The following is an 18,748-nucleotide window of genomic DNA, read 5'->3' on the forward strand; positions in this document are numbered from 1 at the left end:
GATCTCCCCTTTATTTTTGCCAAGGGTAAAATATGTATCTAGCATGATAGCAGCATATTCAACACTTGAGCCAGTTGGAAATGTTTATGAGAAGCTGGGGCTTTGTTTTGTTTGTGAGGGCAAAATACTGCTTTCAGATTTTCACCCATGAAAATTCTTACCTTTCTATCAAGTGGGGGGGGGGAATTTGCATTTTTTGATGGGTGACATCTGTGTTGAGATAGCCAATATTAACACACCTACAGCTGTCCTGCCCAAGCCCTGCACAGGTACCAGCCCTTCTGCAAAAGGAAGGGTGTGCTGAGGCAGGACAGGAACAGGCAGAGATGCAGCAGCTTGGGAGAGAGGAGCACTGAAGAAACCGCAGCAGCCGCGAGTGGCTTTCAACATCACCAGCACTGGCAACTGAAGACCAAATCAAACAAAAAGAGACTCTGTAATTACTAAGCAGACACATCTTCAGCCAGTTATGTGGCCCACTTTAATTCAGCAAGAAAGCTGAATCCTACAAAAAGCAAGCTGCTGCACGCTGAAACAGTTTTCTGCTCGAGCTCCCTGCAAGGCCCTGCAAATGCAGCGCTGATGCTGCCGAGGAGGACAGAGGATCACGTCCTCACCCTGCCTCTGCCACACTGGGCAGCCTCACCTTAGTCTTTCAGCCATGGACAACACCACAGCCAGCAAAGCAGGACTACCTCTGCTGTTACGCTGCTGGAATAACTGAACAGATAGATCCCCCCTCTAGTATTAATCCGGCTCTGACGGCAACTGACAAAGCCAGAGCTGACCCACAGCTGCCTGGGCATAAACAGACAGTGATAAAAGCAAACGTGAGCTCACAGTACCAACACAGAGCCATCATATTTAACATTCAGGTCTTCTTTCCAGCAGTCATACTAATCGCATTCAAGTCTCACAGATACCAAAGGATCAGAGCAGAATTCATCTCAGCATTTAGCTCCCCAGCTCTTTTAGCCTCCTGCTCAGCTCATGTAACAGGTCTAACACCCCCTTAGTCAATACTTAACTAGGAATCCTTCAAAATAGGTTCTGCAAGGCAAAAAAGCAAGATGCAAACTTTGACAGAAGCATACAGAGAGCTATGGAACTAAAACTACAGGCCAAATTTGGGATTCATCGTTTTGCTGTAAGTTCCTGTTCCTCGTTTCTTTCATTATTGTCTTAAGCCATAGTTATGTAGCTGTCTTCATCAGGCAGGCATCCATGCTGTCAGCAAAGAGGCACTCCAGACTTTGCCTCCACCCCCAGCTGCCACTCACCCCTTCCCTTTTGCTGGCACCAGTGGTTATTATGGCACAGAATGAGTACACAGGGTGCCTGAAAACTAACCAGATAAGAAAGGCAGAAAATATAAAGTTAATTTTCACTGTGTAGATACACAAACACTAATGTTGGGGAGGAAAAAAAAAAAAAAAATACCAACTAGTGGAAATAAGAGTGTGGAAAGAATAATGTTTTAAAATATTTATAAAGTTCCACCTAGGTGAGGTTTTCAAGTATAGAAAAAGCCACCCAGCAGGATACCAAGCAGACATACTGACCTACCAACCTAGTCATCTCTGCTTCAGTCTCCCTGCATGGACCTTACAACAGCAATCCCACAGCTTTGAAAATGGCACATTTTTTTAATCACCTTCCTTCATGCCTGAAAGGTGTAAGTATATTTTTAAGTAGCTCCCAGCAAACAGTTCTGACATTTTGTCCTCCCTGTCCGAAATGGAATAAAACTTCCCTTCATGAAGATGAACAAGAAGAGGTCAACAAGCTGCATTCGTTACTCGTAATGTGCTGCAGCATTCTCAGGATCCACACTGGCTGTTACAGCTCGGTGTCGCTTAGACACGGTGTGCACTCTGAGGTCTGGAACCAGCACCTGGCTAGGAGCAGGACCCCACAACTTAACATCGTGTATCCATTCATTTCATGGACAAGAGATTTTTCTCCCCCATTTCCTACCTCTTGCACTAGCTTTTGCACAGCCTTGTCAATAAATGGAAGAATGCTTCAGGTAAATAGAGGGTCCCAAGCCTTCAAGCATGCATTTTATTTCTAAGGCAAAAATAAAATACTTTCTAAAAGTGTCTACCTGTTATTCAGCTCTCCTAAGCACTAACATAATATGCATCAAAACTATATAGGTTCTACACTTCAGGATATAAATTGGGCATACCTTTGGCATTTGCTTTGTCCTGAACTTGTAAACGAATTGCTTCAGTTCCACAGGTTTTTTTGACAGGGAAAAGGCAGGCTGCTGCCTCAAACATCACAGGTAGTAACTGCAGCTTAAGAGGACCCCGAAAGCAACTAGGGAAAGCTACACTTCTCCCTTTGCACACAAGTTCTACTTGAAAATGGGGAAAACGTACTTTCCCAGCCTCTTGCACAGTTACACTTCCAACACAGCATACAAAAGCTCATTTTTTCCCACAAAGCAATGGTGGAGGATTATGTTCTCCCAAGCATGCTGCATGAGCACCAGGACAGCTTCCACCTGAAAGAAGGATGTGGAGTCAAAACCACCTGATGAGAATGGAGGGAAAGAAAAAGCCTGATAAGAAAAGGAAAGGACTGAAGGAAACTTCTGGCCTATATCGACCTCCAGTAGAAAACCTGTAAGGCATTTTAAATTTACTGTCATCAATTCACCATAAAATACTGTATTCCACTATACAGTGCTTAGTACTCCCCCAGGCTTCTGTGCACTCCTACAACCAAAGCTGATGGGCACAAGCAGGTAGGGAACAGCATGTTCACAGTCTAGGAACTCAGTCTGAGATCCCCAGTGAAGCAGGTTGATTTCCACAAGGTGCCAAGCACCAACAAGACTCCTTTAACCAAAAGCAATTCCAGAAACCAGAATCAATTCAGTACTTAAGGTATCCATGTTTGATGGCTCCAGCCGAAGCAAATCATCAAGGGAGAGACAGCAGAAGCTGTCACAAGCAGAGCTAATAGCATTGCTCTGGAATAGAGATGCCTAGTCCATTCATTCAATTCTTGTCTTCTGCATCATGAAGAAATCTGGGAGAAAAAGAGTACCTCAGTTTACTACCTCCCACAAGCTCTACCTCTGATCCCACATACAAATCTAACTGTGCAAACTCTATCAAGCAGAATACTCAGCATCAAAAAAAAGTCAATACTGTGGCTCCTGGTAACACATTTTACAACTGAGCTGGTTTCCACCCTTCCACCGACTTCTTTCCACCTCCTTCTCATGGTCTGACACTTCATTTGTAGGCACCTGAATGAAACCCCCTTAGTTAACTGCCCAAGCAGCTTTACTTGCTTCAGCTTACTGCTTTCCCCAGATCCTCCACCCAACCCTTTCCAAAGGCACGAAAAGGTTAACAACCACCATCAAAAGCAGTCTACTGTGAAAATATGGAAACATTTGATGTTGCTTGTTCTTCTGAACATGTCAAGAGAAGCACAGAGTAACAGACTCACTTCTGATAGCAGTGATGGCAGGTGAGCACAAGAAGTAAGCAAGAGGCACCGTCTTCTCCAGCTGATAGTACAGAGCTCAACAAACAAGCTTCATGCAAATGGAAAGGAGGCTACAGCTATGACTTGCAATGCAAAAAAAAGCAACTTTTTTTGCTTGTGCAACATGGTTCTACAGGAAGAACAAGCTGAGATAAATGATCCTGCAAACCACAAAAAGCGCACATGCCTAATCGCTGGAGTTGCCCAAATGTCATCCAGAAAGACAAGGAAAACCCTGAAAAACAGTCATATACAGCAACTGTACTTGAAACACACTCGTTGAGGGTTTGTTAGTAAACACTAGTTTTCAGTTCAAGAGCACAGGACCAAGGGAGGGATACGCAGCATTCCAGACTAGAAGCTTTAACCTAAACAATCAACACACAGCTTTCAGAGTACCATATACTCATGTTGCTCATGCCCAGCTCTACCTTTCTTGTGTCCCACCTGCATTCAGGGCAGTAAAGCAGTGTATTGAAAATGAACTGAAATATCTCACTATACAAGCAGATGCTGCAAAATACAAAAAAAAGTTTTCTCAAACTTTTCCAAACTTCGTTTCCAAACAAGTCACATGTGGAAAATTATTTTAGTTGTTGCTTTGAGCACCAGGGGAGACTGCCCAGACAAGCACTTCAGTGATAAGCACTACAGACCTCACACTAAAAGAAAGTCCGGAACTCAAAGCCCACAGTCAGATAAAAACCAGTCCACGAGGGGACGGAACAGTGAAGATAGTGGCTGCCATAAAAGCATTTGGATGTTTAACTCTGCCAGGTTTAAGAAATAAACACCACCATCTTCTAACAGAGCGGCTGAAGACCACATAGAAAGAGCGGAGCCCAGGCCTCCAACTGCCATTCCAGTTCAGCCTCCCAAACACAGCCTTCAAGGGATAACAATATGCAACCATGAAACAACAGCCAGCCCAAGAATCAAACCAAAACAAGTCCAAAGCACAAGAAAATGACACATTTCAGCAAGTATCAAAAAGACCTGCAGCTGTTATTGTTTACTTAGTCAGCACACCAAAGTTTTACACGATTTGCAGTTCTAGCTTTCTGTGGTCTCTTGTAAAGCCTTTGCACTGATAATACCAGGTCCTATGAGCTAAACAAGGTGGTGTTTCAGTGGGGCTAGACATCTTGAAGACTATCAAGCTCAGCTACTGGTCAGTCCCAAAATAGCTAAGTACACAGCCTCTCTGACTCACCCTCACTAAAGCAGCACCCAAAGCAGCAGCCCAGTGGAATGCTTGCTTTCCTCCTCACTAGAAGGTTAAACAGGCAAAAAAGACAGAAAAAAAAAACTGTACTCTTATTAGTACCTCAGTGCAAAACCAGTAAAAGGACCCTGACGAGAAGCACAGTTCCACTGCACTCCCTTATATTCACATGCTCAGAAATCATTAATCCACAGGCTTCACACCATCTAAGAAATGTCCTTACTCCAGCCTTTGAAGAGTCTAAACTGCCACGGAGCAGCATAAGATCACTGGATAATTCAGGGTGGAAAGGACCTCAGGAGGTCTCCAGCTGACCCTCCTCCTCAAAGCAGGGTCAGCTCTGAGATCAGACCAGGTTGCTTGGGGCTTTATCATGTCGCGCCTTGAAATCTCCAAAAACGGAGGCTGCGCAAACATTCTAGGCTTCCTGTCCCACTGCTTCACAGTCCCCAGCATGAAAAAGTTTCTCCCTTTGTCCAGATTGAACTTAATTCATTTCAGTTTATACCTACTGTCTCTCTTCTCTGCTATGCACAACGGTGAAGAACCTGGCTCCATCTTCTCAATAATCTCCTCACAGCTATCAGCAGACTGCTTATTAAAGATCTTCCTTAAGCAATCTCTTCCACAGGCTGAACAAGCCCAGCATCCTCAGCTCTCCTCACAGAGAGGGGTGGCCCACTGCTGAGGGTGCTCCAGTTTAGCCATGTCTTTCCTGTATTAAGGAGCCCAAAACAGGACAGCGTATCAGCTGTGGAGTGCTGAGTAGAGGGGGATAATTGCTTTGCTCAATCTACTGGCTATACTTCTCATAATACAGTCCAGGATATCATTGGTTTTCTTCATAACAAAGGGACACTGCTAGCTGGTGGTCAGCTCGCTGCCCCGCAGGCAGGCAGTGTGCAGCCCCTACCATTGCAGGGGTTTTCACTTGCTCTTGTTGGATTTCAGAAGGTTCCTGCCAGCCCATTTCTCCTGCCCTCAAGTGTATCAGCTGGTCACTCAGTTTGGTGCCATCTGCAAACTGTACGAGCATGCACAACATCGCCTCCTCCAATCACTGATGAAGGTGTTAAACAGGACACATCCCAGGACAGACCACGAGACAAACAGAACACACGACATAGGGGCAGTGTCACCGGCAGCCATGAGGATCTTTTCCCCCCTTTTCTTGCATGGGGATTAGTTACTCTGGTTTTACTCTTCCAATGTAATATCTACAAAATCTTTCTTCACATCTAGCCAGCTATGGTGCGACACTCCAAATTACTCAGCCTTCCTGGTTCAACAGTGCCCACCTCCCATGCATTCAGTAGAAAAGCGGAATTCCCCAGCTCAGACAGTTTCAAAGTAATTGTGTTTGCATTCTTGAAGAAACCTCTTAACAACCACTGGATCAACAGCACATTTGTTTAGCAAGTGAAGGAACCAGGTGAGGACACCTTCTACGAAGATTCTGGATGGTACAACATCTGCACATAACACCACTCATGGGAAGAAAAGTCACTCACTAAAAATTACAATTTGTTTTACCAGTTTGTCCACAGAAAAGAAAATCCACACGTGCTCCTCATTGGTTAAAGAGCTGATGGAGAAAGGCTTTTTACCAGGTGCTGAACTAGCCTGGCAAACGTTGGTATCTGTGATCTGCTTGTTAACCTGTAAACAACAGGGATTAAGTGATCAGAAATATACAATTGGAAAGACAGTATAAAACAACCAACCACCTTAAATGTCAGAGTCATGGCTTGGTCAAGCATAGCTCCCTAGCCTTCTTACTGCTCTTACTACTGATGTCAGCAGAGCAAAGCCACCACAGTTTAGTTTTTTAAACTAAATGATATGAAGCGAAATGATACTGAGTACCCAAGGTGATAATTTACACTATGGCCCCTCACTGTGTTAATGCAGCTACAGCTGCAGTGCCACAGTAAAAGTGGGTATTTGCAAGACGCAATCTAATTAAGCACAGCGTAAATGCTCGAGTGGGAAACTATTAGTCTGAATCTGTGTGAGCAGCAAGAGCAAAAACTCACACTCAGTTATCCTGGACACATCTTGGAAACAAATATATACCTTTCTCCTCCAATCATACAGCAGAGAGTGTATACTAAGGCCAGTCCCTCTTCCCTTCCCATTATCATCTGTCTCTCTCCCTGACAAGGAACCCTCAAAAAACCCAGCTCCACAGAATCAGAGAAACATTGCTTGGAAGGACCTGCCAAAGTCCAGCTTGAAGTTGGACTATTGCCACATTAGATGAGGTCGGTCATGACTGTTTCTCCCTTTCCACATGCAAAAAAAAACCCTATCAGTTTGTGTGGCAGACAGCATCAGCTCTGCTATGCAGGCAGCAGATCTGGTTTGCTCCTGGCACAGCAGGACCATTTGGAGCATGATATCCTGCACCCAATTAAAATCCAGTTTCCCAATGATAGGGCTCCATTATACATGCTTATTTAATTACCTAATTAAAGAGTCAAGATCCCTGTCAGACAAAATTCAGTACAGGTCCAAGGTATATCTATAGTGTTAGCGTTCTTGCAGCCTGCCTAATTTTCCAGTGGAATCAATTCACTCTAACAATATTGGGAGGCAAGGAAGAAGGCAAAGAGTAATCCTGAGGGACAATTTTGTAACCCTGTTCCTGAGAAGGAATATTAAGCAGAAAAGGAAAGCCCGGATGCCCTGGTACTTACTCCTATTCTACCATTTCTAAAGAAAATCCTGTCAATTTTGCAAAGCCTCTAAATCCATTGGCTGGATTAGGCAAGCCAGAGAGCAAACAACACTATTCTATTTTAAAATGACGGAAGTGTCTGCATCTGTTTAACAACATAGATGCATGCATCTGCCAAACAGATCTAGTGGAAAGACACTTTCTGAGGATTACATGGTTTTTTATTTAAAGACAGTAAAAAAGACACTGTGCCTCTACATAGATACCAGAATAGCTCTCCTCCTCATCCAGCTCTGTCTCCTTACACCAAATAAATTGTGTATGCAACCATCTCAGCTAATTAAAAATTAGCAATAAGGCCATATGGCAGCTATAATGGAAAATACACTATTTCCTTTTTCAGTGGATTTCATTATGGTTCAACCACGCAATGAAAGAAGTACTAAAGAAGGAACTGGAATTCCAGGAGCCAGAACAGCTTGCTTGTTTTATAACCAAAACGCAGCATACACTGAAAAGAGATTTTATAAGAGTTTATATCTGATTGCCAGACAGGTCTTGGGGATTATAAAGAAGCCTTTTTTAACTTGGAGAAACAATCACCGTGAGGCAAAACTGAATTCCCAATGATCCTGGTGCTCACCACTAGCAAAGCCAAAACCAGAATCCCATCCCATGGCCTCCTCTTTCAGCCTAAGGGCTCTGGAGAGGGGTCTGCAGCAGGTACACAGAAACAAATGGTGTGTACAGGATTTATAATTAGAAGCTCCACTGTGCAGATATATGTTCCTTCAGAAGGAAGTGACAGTGATTTAAGAGCCCAAAGAGTATGGAGCCACTACTCTCAGCCAGTACACGCTGCCAGGTGTGCACGTTCTCTCCACATCTGGTTTTCAGAGCAAGACTAAACCAGATTCAAATTACAAAACCCTGGAACCACTTATGTTAGCTAAACTAGACATACACAACAGCAGTCACGAGCCTGGGGTTGCAGCTTTCTACTTGGACAACAGAAGAGTATAAATTAGGAAATCTATACCTGAGCAGAATACGCTTCACCTTGGAGAGGTCACTTTGCCACTGACCTATTAGTTGTGCAACACAGAGGTTCCCACTTCCCCTCCATGCTCAGCCCACCCCCAAAGATAAACAGGAGCCACTGTCACCCACACAAGAACTGCTGGTTTAGATCCCCCGCACAGAGCCCCCGCTGCGATGGTGGAGAGGGCATGCACCACCACCAAGCAGCCTGTCCTGCAGCAGAGGTCCCAGGATCCAGCACTCCCCCTGAGGGCAGCCTGCAAGAGCCCCCTGAAAAGCGGGGCTCCCCCACTGCTCACCCTGCCTCTTCTTTCCTTCCACTTCTCTCACCACAACACACGCCAAACTTCCCCCCACCGCCCACCCCTCAGCCCAGGGTAAGAAGTGCTGATGCAGCCTACGACAACAACCAGAGGCAGGTACAGCGCATCCGCCGGGAGGGCACGTGAAGCAAAGGCCAGTCCATGTATGCCATACAGACCCTGGGGGAAATGCCGCAGACGTGCACGCTTTGCAAGTTAGTAAACAACTCTGACAACAGCATCAGTTCATTTTGCTGCGCCCTGAGGAGAAAAACTGAGCTTCATCAGCAACAATGCACATATATAACACATTTCGCAGAGCAGGCAGAGGACATACAAGGGAGGGGATAAGCAACTACCAAAGTCACCATGCAGAAGAGCTCCTTTAGAAGGCTGTGCAGAGTAAGGCATGTGGACATCATGACGGCTGACCAGAACAGAGCCTGTGCCATTGGTCACGTCCAGAGACTGGCACAGGTCAGATCTTTCTCTGGAGCCACGTGGTTGACTTTCAAGTAGATGGCTTCTGCAACGCAATACATAGATCCCATTAGTTCAGAGAATCTGGGGGTTTGCTGAAGTCATGATTGCTGTAATCCGCAGATGTCGGCACAAGGAGAAGACTCGGGGAAACAAGGCTTCCCCTCCTTCTTTCTTGCTGGCCTCCAGGTCTCCTAAAACAACTGTGAGGGCTAGCCCTTAGCCCACTGCTGCAGTGAAGACCTTGCCCTACCAGCACAAGAACATGGACAGACTGAAAACACCAAAAAGGGAACAAGACTCCAGGGTTAAGAAGGTACCCAGACAGCCTCCTGCATTACCACCAGCAGCAAGGGTGACAAGGATCACAAACAGACGATGTTCTAAGTGAGGCAGAAAAACTCTTCCTCCTTATGACACATCTCAGTGTGTCTGTATGGTCGTATGTCCCCATCAAGACATCATGTCCCAGGACCCCTGACACAGACAACATCTCAGGCATGTATGTGCAGGCCAAGATTTCTAGTGGTGCCCAAGACATTTGTACACTTGTCTCCCTTTGAAAACTAAGAGCAATTTAGCATCCAAATCCCTCATGAGCACCTTTGAAGTACCAAAGTGACACTGTCACTTCCACAGCTACAAACCTGAATCTCCTCAGCTGTGTCTATGACACTTGTATGCATAAGGTACACACACTAGATTTCTTCCCCAGTTGAACAGCAAAGCTGTAACTGCTAAAACACCAATTCCTGCAACTAATAGACTGCCTCGCACTGGTCTTGCCACAGACCAGATAACCCTGGATCCCTTAGCAACAAGTTGTTCTGACACGCTTTCGCAATGGAAAGAGCTTGCCAGCTAATCTCCCAAATCTCCTAACATCAAAGTATGATCCAAAGCTCAAAGCAGTGCATTGGAAAACTCCACCAGCTTCATCTGGTTTTGCATCAGCTGGCCTGTAACAGTTCTCGAAGTACGTAAAACAACATTTAGCACTGTTATGCATAACTGTACTGAATCTTCTGGACGGCTATATTGCCAACGTGTAAATCAGTAGGGTGCATTTATATTAATAAAGAAATCTAAATATCAAAACTTTTAAAAACACAAGCAGTTAAGGCAATATGATTAATGCATTTATGATTATGCATTGCAGAATACAGCCTGATCTCCCTGCACTGATCCACCAGTGGGACCAAGAATCCTGCCACCACATCGTCCAGCAAAAAGCATCTGCACAGACTTCGCATGAATTCGTGACACTGCAGCTCCCCCCATTCATATCAGGTCCACATGCAGCCCTCCATACATCAGTCTCACAGGGCTCATCCACATGCTCCTCAAAAGAGAAACAGCCAGACGCCAGCTTCTAGAAGCCTCTCCCAAGATGTTAGCATTAATAAATCCTTTAGAAGAAATGAAAAAAGGTATCATTGAACAATTGCTTTTGAGTAAGGGTAGACCTTAAGGGAGAAAAGGAGTCCCTTTCCAAATCCTTGCATTAGTATTTTTAAGAAATTCAAAACCGCTTTTGGAAAATGAGAAGTGTTGGTAACCACCTCGCTAAGGTTTTATGATGAAGCATTACAGCGTTCCTACAGTGAATCTTATTTTAATGATTACAACTCTGAAAATAAAACAACTTTGAAACATCTGTTTTTCTTAAATAAAAGCAAGTTACTTTCTTCAGTTCACTACTGAAGAGCTACAGAGCTATTCCACATATGTTGCTCCATCCTGTCTGGAAGAAAACTTTCAGTTGTAATTCAACACTCTTGTCTCACCAAGAGACTGTGCCTAAAGCTGCATTGGGCGAACCATGCTAGCCTTGCTACAGTTACAGGAGAAAAATGTGGGGTTTATGACACTGTTAAAAGGATGATTCCTGTGCATGTAAAGTTCATTTCGGTTGAGACGCTGACACCGTACAGCTTTTTCCAGAATAGAACACAGTGTCAGAACCCAAGCTGGCACTGCTCTAGCAAAACTGAAAACAGACCTGGTCAGAGGTATGCCTGCGCCCTACAGGAGAAACTCAGCAATTAGGCTACACAGGTTCCAACTGGAAACTTAGATCTCTCTCTGTTTAAACTGTTAGTAGAAAGGATAATAAATTGAACCTGAATTTGCATATGTCTGCACAGTCTTTCTATGGATATATACATCTATCTGGAACGGTACGTAGCTTCAATATAGTTATATGCATATTCCTCTCTTAACAAGCAAGCAATTCTGCTTAACCAGCACACATCTCACCTTCTGTTTGGATATTTCAGCAGCAGTAGCCCATTACAATGCACAAACACGCTTCCCCAGCCAAGTATCCTCTCAGACTGCAGCAAATGTACTCGCGTGAACCAGGATCCCATACTTTGTATTTGTCTCTCCATCTGACTAAGAATTCATTGCCACACATTATGAGCATGGAAAGTATGTTAAGATGGGGGTGAGCTCCCACACCAGTCTATTGAAAGGAAGAGCCTTAAAAATACATTGAGTATCAGGTCAGGAGACAGTAAGAAGCAACCAGTCAAAGCTTATCTCAGATTGCACCTCAAGATCTGGGAGAGACAGATTTGCTCATGAAGTTTCCTGTTGGCTAAGAAATACCACAAGACTAGCCAGCACTGCTAGTCAGAAATGCAGACATGTCTCAGGACAAAAGCTGGAGGGCAGGCACCACACCAGTGGCACACCTCCACCCTGAGCTTTCTAGGCACTAGGTGATGCCAAAGTCCCAGATCTTCCACATCAGAGAGGTTACAGCAATTACTCCACCAGCACCAGTTCATAAAGTAGGATACATGGGCACAGCCAGCATGAAACACAACCTGCAATGGCCAGGAATGGTTGTGACCGGGACAAATCTTGGGCAAATACCACCAACATGAGTGATACCTGCAAGGGGAATGAAGATTGAGTTCCTTACAGTTTTACAACTTTTTAAGATCTATTGAACAGGCATCTTTCAGCATCATTTTAAAGGTAAATACATTTGTTAGAAGTCGCAAGCAGCCATTAGGCAGTGGCTAAAGCAAAGGTGCAGCACATGGAGACAGAGAAGTTCAATTTTTTGCAGACTGTTTATACAGACACACCTCTGGAGACTGCATAACAGGTAGCATTAAAAAGATATTTCAAGTATTTTCAGTATACCATATTCAAATGAAAGATGAGATCCATTTTCTAAGCAAGTCAAATTCTCCTATCCTGTTGCGTCAAAAGGGATGCCTTAGAGACTTGAGATGTGTTCATCAATATAAAGGCAATGAAGTAGATCTGGTTTTGAACCTCTTTTTCCTCCAGAGAGCAATTACCCACACAAGCAGCCCCATCAGTTTCAAAGGAATGATAAAGAAATGGTTTCTTCTAATTTAATTCTGTTGTTGAGATTATTTCCCCATGTTCTTCCCTCCAGAAAGCCAAAGTGGATCAGGCAGTACAAGCAGTCCTGCCTGAACAATTTGGAGATGGGTTTTAGCACGGTACAGCTGTGGGAAACGGGCAGATTACGCAGCTCCTTTGCCTAAGGATCACGGCACCAGAGACGACTCGGGAGATAGCTTCTTTCCCTGGCTTGGTCACTGACTTGCCAGATGACCTTGAACAAACCACTTCACTTCCTCACCCTCCACCTTTTCTCCCTGCAAAATGGAGGAAACAACTGCCACCTTTCTCTGGGAGAAAAACCTTGCCATCTAGTGACACGTGCATCCACCAAGCTATTTTGCAAACCGGTGTGCCCGCAGGCAAATGCAACAGTAAACTTTTCACAGCCATGCCATCTCACTGTTACGCCGAGCCACAGACCCCAAGAACAATACTTTTAACTTCCCTTGATATGAGTAAAATCTTCATATTATTCAGCTGCTGTTACAACAATTCTACCCTCTGCAGCACTGCCATCTCTCCTTCTTTCCCCCTGTCCTATTGATTCATCAGGTACAATAAATCGCTCTTTTCTGGAGCAGTTTCCTCACCCCTAAGCCCACCCTCAACTGTGTCACAGGGAAACAACACTAAGCAATTAAGTCTGCTGTATTTCTCTCACTGACTCCTCCACACTGGCTATATAGACACACGCACACACAGAGGTACAATAATAGAAGGTTTATTTAGCCAAACACCTGCTGCACAGATCTTTCATACAGTGTGTTATGAGGAAAACAAAGCTTTGCAAGTCGGCTTGGAGCAAAGCTTGCAGCAAACCCCCTCCTTTATTTCAGTACAAAGATACCACTGACTGACAGGAAAGGGGAGATTTTTTTTAAGTTCCTTTTATAGATGGATATAAAACACAGCACTATCTGAAACAGTATCTTTTACAGGGTCTGAAAAAGAAGCTAAGGGATCATCTAGCTTACAAACTGCATCCTGCTATGAGCCCTGCCAGCACCCCAAATAGTTCCCTAAAGTATTTAAAGTGGATTTTGGAGCTCCTGAACAGGTATGATAAGTTTATTAATCACAGTACAGATGTGGCACATCTTGAAAGCCCAAGGTACACCAAGCCAGTGCCATGTCACAGTAAGATCAGGCAAACTGATTTTTGCCCATTTCCACATAGCCTAATGGAGGCGGAGCAGTGGGGTTGGGGGGGGTGTAAAAACCAAGTGGTCACACGAGCACTGGAACTAACACATCCTGCTTTTCTAAGGATGATTGTAAGATGAAGAACACACCTCTCCATGCACTGCTCTCTTCACAGACCTCTGGCTGTCCCTCCCATGTGGGCTCTCTAGTAGCATGTAAGGGTTGAGCCCATCTGCAGGTTTTCCTGCTGCGGGACTTAACTACGGTCTTTCTATATACTCACTGGAGACCCATTTTGACACAATCTGCAGTCATTTAATAATCCTTAAGACTGGTAGTTTTCTCTCAGGGGCATTCTTAGCCAAACTATGGGTTAAAAACATTCCTGGGAAGGAAGAGGAAGGGAGGAGCCAAACAGACAGTGAGATCACCCACCCCATACTTCCATAGGAAACCAGGGTAAAAACGGCTTCCCCGCGAACAACAGTGGCTGCTGTTTCTTTTAAGTCAGAGCTGCCTAAAAAGTCAGTTCAGCCAGAAAAAAAAATCATAAACACAAATACAAGGTGTAATAGTATAAAGCAGAGGTTTGAGGTAGAAGCTCAAAGTCTTCCCCAAGCAGTGAAGCAACCTATAGAATTTGACTTAAAACACTGACAAATTTGACCTGAGGTCTTAATCCTGCCTCACCTGCCAGCACCCACTTACAAAGCACTATGTCAGGCCACACTGCTAAAGCAAGAGCAGCAGCAGAGTTGTTTACATGCTACAGTACATACTTCAAATACTGCCACAGTGACTATCACCAACGTACCCAGGAACCTTACCTACCCTCCTGGCATAAAGCATGGGTATGAGCTTACGCTGGCCGCCTTGATAAGCCTAATGAACCCTCCTCTCCCAATACAGCCTCTCTAAAAATAGATTGCAGCTTGTTATAAAGTAGTTAGACAAAAAAATATTTAAATTAGTTGCTTATGGGTTGGTCGCCCCACATCACGGTTATTTATGACATGGCTGCCACCCACGATTAAAAAAAGAAAACCAGGTAAGTATGAAATGAAAACTTTTTCAGTATCATTATAAAGATCTTTGAGCTGCGTGGCTCAGAACACGTGCACAAAGATGAAAAGGATTGATACAACTGGATTACAGCTCTTGCACAGGCCAGGTTAAAGGTTGTTTTATGAATACAGCTGAGATGGTGATGGCAGTCCCGTATTTACGCTACAATACAGAAGACAGGCAGCAAAAGCAAGAAGTATGTGTAAAAAGCCCTCTGGGTTTCTTGCTTTTCATGCTGTTAGTGGCAAGAATGATTTTTGGTTGTGGCAAATCAGCAGCCTGCATCTCCAGTTGCTCTTGTGAAGAGCAGCTGCTGGAGAGGGCGGTATTCACTCCGGGAAGATCACTCTGACCTCTGCTGGTCCCCTCAGGGAAACCCAGCAGAAACCGCTTGGAGGGAGGGAGGGACAGAGGGAGGAAATCCCCAGAGGGCAGAGCGGTTCCCAAGCACACACAAAAAGCTGACCACATGGCTCCTATATGGTCTATCAACTCATTCAAGGAACGCCACTCAGATGAGCTTCCAATTTACTTCTGCTTCGCACTCACATAGAAAGATTTCGTTTCTGCAGCTGCCCAGGTCCTACCACAAGCCATAGACCAGCCCCTCTGCCCCTGGTGCCGACCCCACCCCACCACCTCATCACTGCTTAGCCCTTGCCCCCCCCTCCAGTTTCAGGTCTGGTCAGCCTGCATTTGAGAGCTACCCCACAAAGAAAGTGCAAAACCCAAAAGGGTAATAAGCCATCTCCCCTTATGACGAAGGTACTTGGGCACCTGCAGCACCACAGCGTGTCACACCCAACAGCTGGCTCCATGGGCTTGCAGATGGTCTTTCCTCCCTTCACATTGTCAGACTGGAAGGAATACTCAAACTAAAAGCTGCCTCACATGTTCCAGTTTCCTCCCCGTCACACTGACAGAAGCGTGACTGTCATGCTTGACACCGCTGCAGCAGCAGTTCCCCACTAATCACCGAGGGCAGTAACCAAAATGGGCCCTTCCATCACCAAGCGGAGCTGCGGCCACAAGAGTAGGCAAAATAACAGGCAAACTCAGCAAAACGAGTGGGTGGCCTCTGCTGAAAGCGGTTGCCTCAAAAACACTGCCTGGTGATGCTGAACTTTCTCATTTAAGAAGGGATGCTGCCAACCTGTTTAAGCCCAGAAGCCACCTTTGAATGAAATACCCTCTTTCTGAGAGTGTGGTCGGCATCCCCCGCTGGAGGTGAGTTTTCTCCACCACCTTCCTTCAGAAAAAAAGGAGATCATCAGGAAGACACGACCACTTCTGCTGCTCCTCAGCAGAGCCACGTCAGAGAAACTTGATCAAAAATAGATAATAAAGGAAATACCAGTAAGCCACACAAAACAGCCAGCAGAAGGAAAGGGAAGCAATTACCCCGAGGCAGGTTTTGAGGCCAAGTATTTTATTTTTAAATATTAAAAAGCTGCCTTCTCAATGTTGCTGGCAATTAACAGACTCAATATGGATAAAACATGTGCTCACTCAATAGCCAGCTGAAAGGAGGCTTAAACTCAAATCACGTCCCTACCCTACACCCATGAGACGCTAGAACAAAACCAAGGCCAGTTTTAACCAGGCAGAAAGTCAAAATTGCATTAAACCGTAATGCAAAGATGCCCAGATTTCCCGCTAGCAGACAGCAACAGTCTGGGGATAACACAGAGGAAGAGTTTCTCTGCAGAAGCCAGTATCTGGTCAGTCGGGGAAGCAGAGGAGGACAGAGTACACCATCCTTGGAGACAACACTCAGGAGAAAGGTACGCTTTGTGTATACAGAGATGGACCATCTTTATCACGTCTGGTGGCAAGACGCTGTCTCCCTATCTACAAAAGGAAAAAAAAAAAAAAAGTCGCGTTGCTTGAGAGTAAACAGCGCTATCTCCGCACAGCCCCCGGTGTGAGCAGACCGCTGTGGGACGCCTCGCACGCGTGCCCACGCGGGACGGCCGTGCTGGGGGCGTGGCGCCAAGGCAGAGGCCTCTGCCCCATGCCGCGGCAGAAGTGTGGGCACAGCGGGGGCTGAGCCACCCCAACGCAGGTGCTGGTCCACTGGGTTTGGGCTGAGGGAGTTTCTCCAGGCTCCCCACGCCAACGGGGGTGGCTCACGCCTCTCTGCCCGGCTGGCACCGGTGGTGACAACCCAAATGAACACAGCCGATATACCCCGGCGCACCCACGAGAAACCGTGGTTCTCGAGGGCTGGGTGGTTTTGCTGAATATGTTTGGTTATGAAAAACACTCTGGGCAAAGATTCTACACCAACATAAAGCCTATGGGTGAAGCGGGCCTGGAACGAAACACGGGTGGATTTAGTCGTTCCCTCGTGGCTCCCTCAACACTCAAACTAGGCAAAACGATGCCCACAGTCTCCTTGGTCACCAGAAGTTTATGTGACAGCAGAAAGCGGGTTCTGGGGTTCCCTTCCCAGCTGCGGCGGACAACCGAAAAGGGGAGCCGGGCAACGGTGGTGCGAGCAGCCAAGCCCGCGGCCGGCCCCGAGGCACGACCGGTGAACGACTACCCCACACCGGCGCTCCCAGCCGCAGGGACCCCCCGCCCCCCACCCCCCCTTGCTGCCAAGCGCCCCCCGACAGCCGCCCGCGGCGCTCGGGCCCCCACGAACCGCCCTCCCGCCGCCACCCGGCCGGGCTGAGGCGGGCGAGGTCCGGCTCCCCGCCGGGGCTGCCGCCGCTGCGGGGGCAGAGAGCAGGCACCCCGCCCCCCGCTGCGGCCCCCTTCCCCGGGCGGAGCTGCCTCCTCCGAACAAAGGGGGTTTCTGCCCCGCAGCCTGCCGCCTGCTCCCGCCGCAGGCTTCCCGCCGAGGGACGGGACGGGACGGGACGGGGGAGCCGCTGCCAGTGGCGCCGGTGGGGTGCACTTTCCTTCCTCCCCTCGGCGCGGGCGAACTCACCCTCCTTGGCTTTCTTCTTCCTCGCCAGGGTCCCGCCTAGCTTGCCCAGGAACGACTCGTCTTTCTTCATCCTGTGGGGCCGCAGCGTCGGGGATCGGACGGGCGCGGCGGACATCGGCTTGGCCAGACGGGCTCACCGGGGGAGCCTGCCCGCGTCCTGCCCGATCCCTGCCCTGCCCGGGGGCTGGCTGAAGCGGCCCGCGGAGCCGAACAAAGCCCCGGAGCGGGTGAATCACCGGACCAGCCGCGACCGAGCGGGGAGAGCCGGCGGCGGGAGGCGGGGGGGGGGGGTGGGGGGGTGCGAGCCGGAGCTGCACGGAGGGCAGGGGGCGGGCTGGGAGCCGCTGCCGGCGGCCACAGCGCCCTGCCACGGCCTGGAAGTCCGCGGGAGGCGGGGGCGGGCCGCCACGCCGACCCGGCCCCGCCGCCTCGGAGGCCCCCCGGGCTCGGCGGCGTCACCTCCGCCCGGCGAGGGGCCGCGGGGCGGTGACAGGCCCGGGGAGGTGCCCAGGGCTAACGCCGGGGCTGCCGGCACCCAGCCGGCCTCGGGCGAGCACCGAGGTTTCACCTGTAGAGCGCCGTGCGGTTCCCTTTTCGGCCGTGGGCGACGGCCGAGAGAGGGGCCCGGGGGGCGGGCGGGTGTGGGGGGTGACGGGCCGGCGGGGGGCGGTGGCAGCCCAGGCCGAGGCACCGGGTCACAGCCAGACCAGAGGACAAAACTGAGGGCGAACTCTTGGCGTGTGCCATTCGTCAGGGCTCTGCTTACAGTTCCTTGCTGGCTACATTCAGATTTGCCTCCTAATTTTGCAGCCAAGCACCTCTTCTGTCAGACTAGCTTGCCTTCTCCTCCTGGCACGTTGCTTCTCAGGTTTGCCATCTCCCTTGCGGTAAGGTTGAGGGGAAGGGGGCTGGAGGCTCCACGTTCACCAAACTCACGCGTACTGAGGCCTGCAGACACCTCTGAGAAGGGA

General features: G+C 47.6%; 1 protein-coding gene across 1 annotated transcript in view; it reads right to left on the reverse strand.

Annotated features, from left to right (window-relative positions):
- Positions 1-17,892, reverse strand: part of PARVB (parvin beta) — a 59,855-nt gene extending 41,963 nt beyond the window's left edge. The window contains exon 1 of the mRNA XM_086466224.1: positions 17,778-17,892. Within this exon, the coding sequence (XP_086322350.1) occupies positions 17,778-17,892 (115 nt within the window). The remainder of the gene's footprint in view (positions 1-17,777) is intronic.
- Positions 17,893-18,748: the final 856 nt, after the last annotated feature.

This window comes from Leptosomus discolor, chromosome 1 (genome assembly GCF_034619465.1).
Source record: "Leptosomus discolor isolate bLepDis1 chromosome 1, bLepDis1.hap2, whole genome shotgun sequence".
In the NCBI taxonomy this organism is placed as follows: domain Eukaryota; kingdom Metazoa; phylum Chordata; class Aves; order Leptosomiformes; family Leptosomidae; genus Leptosomus; species Leptosomus discolor.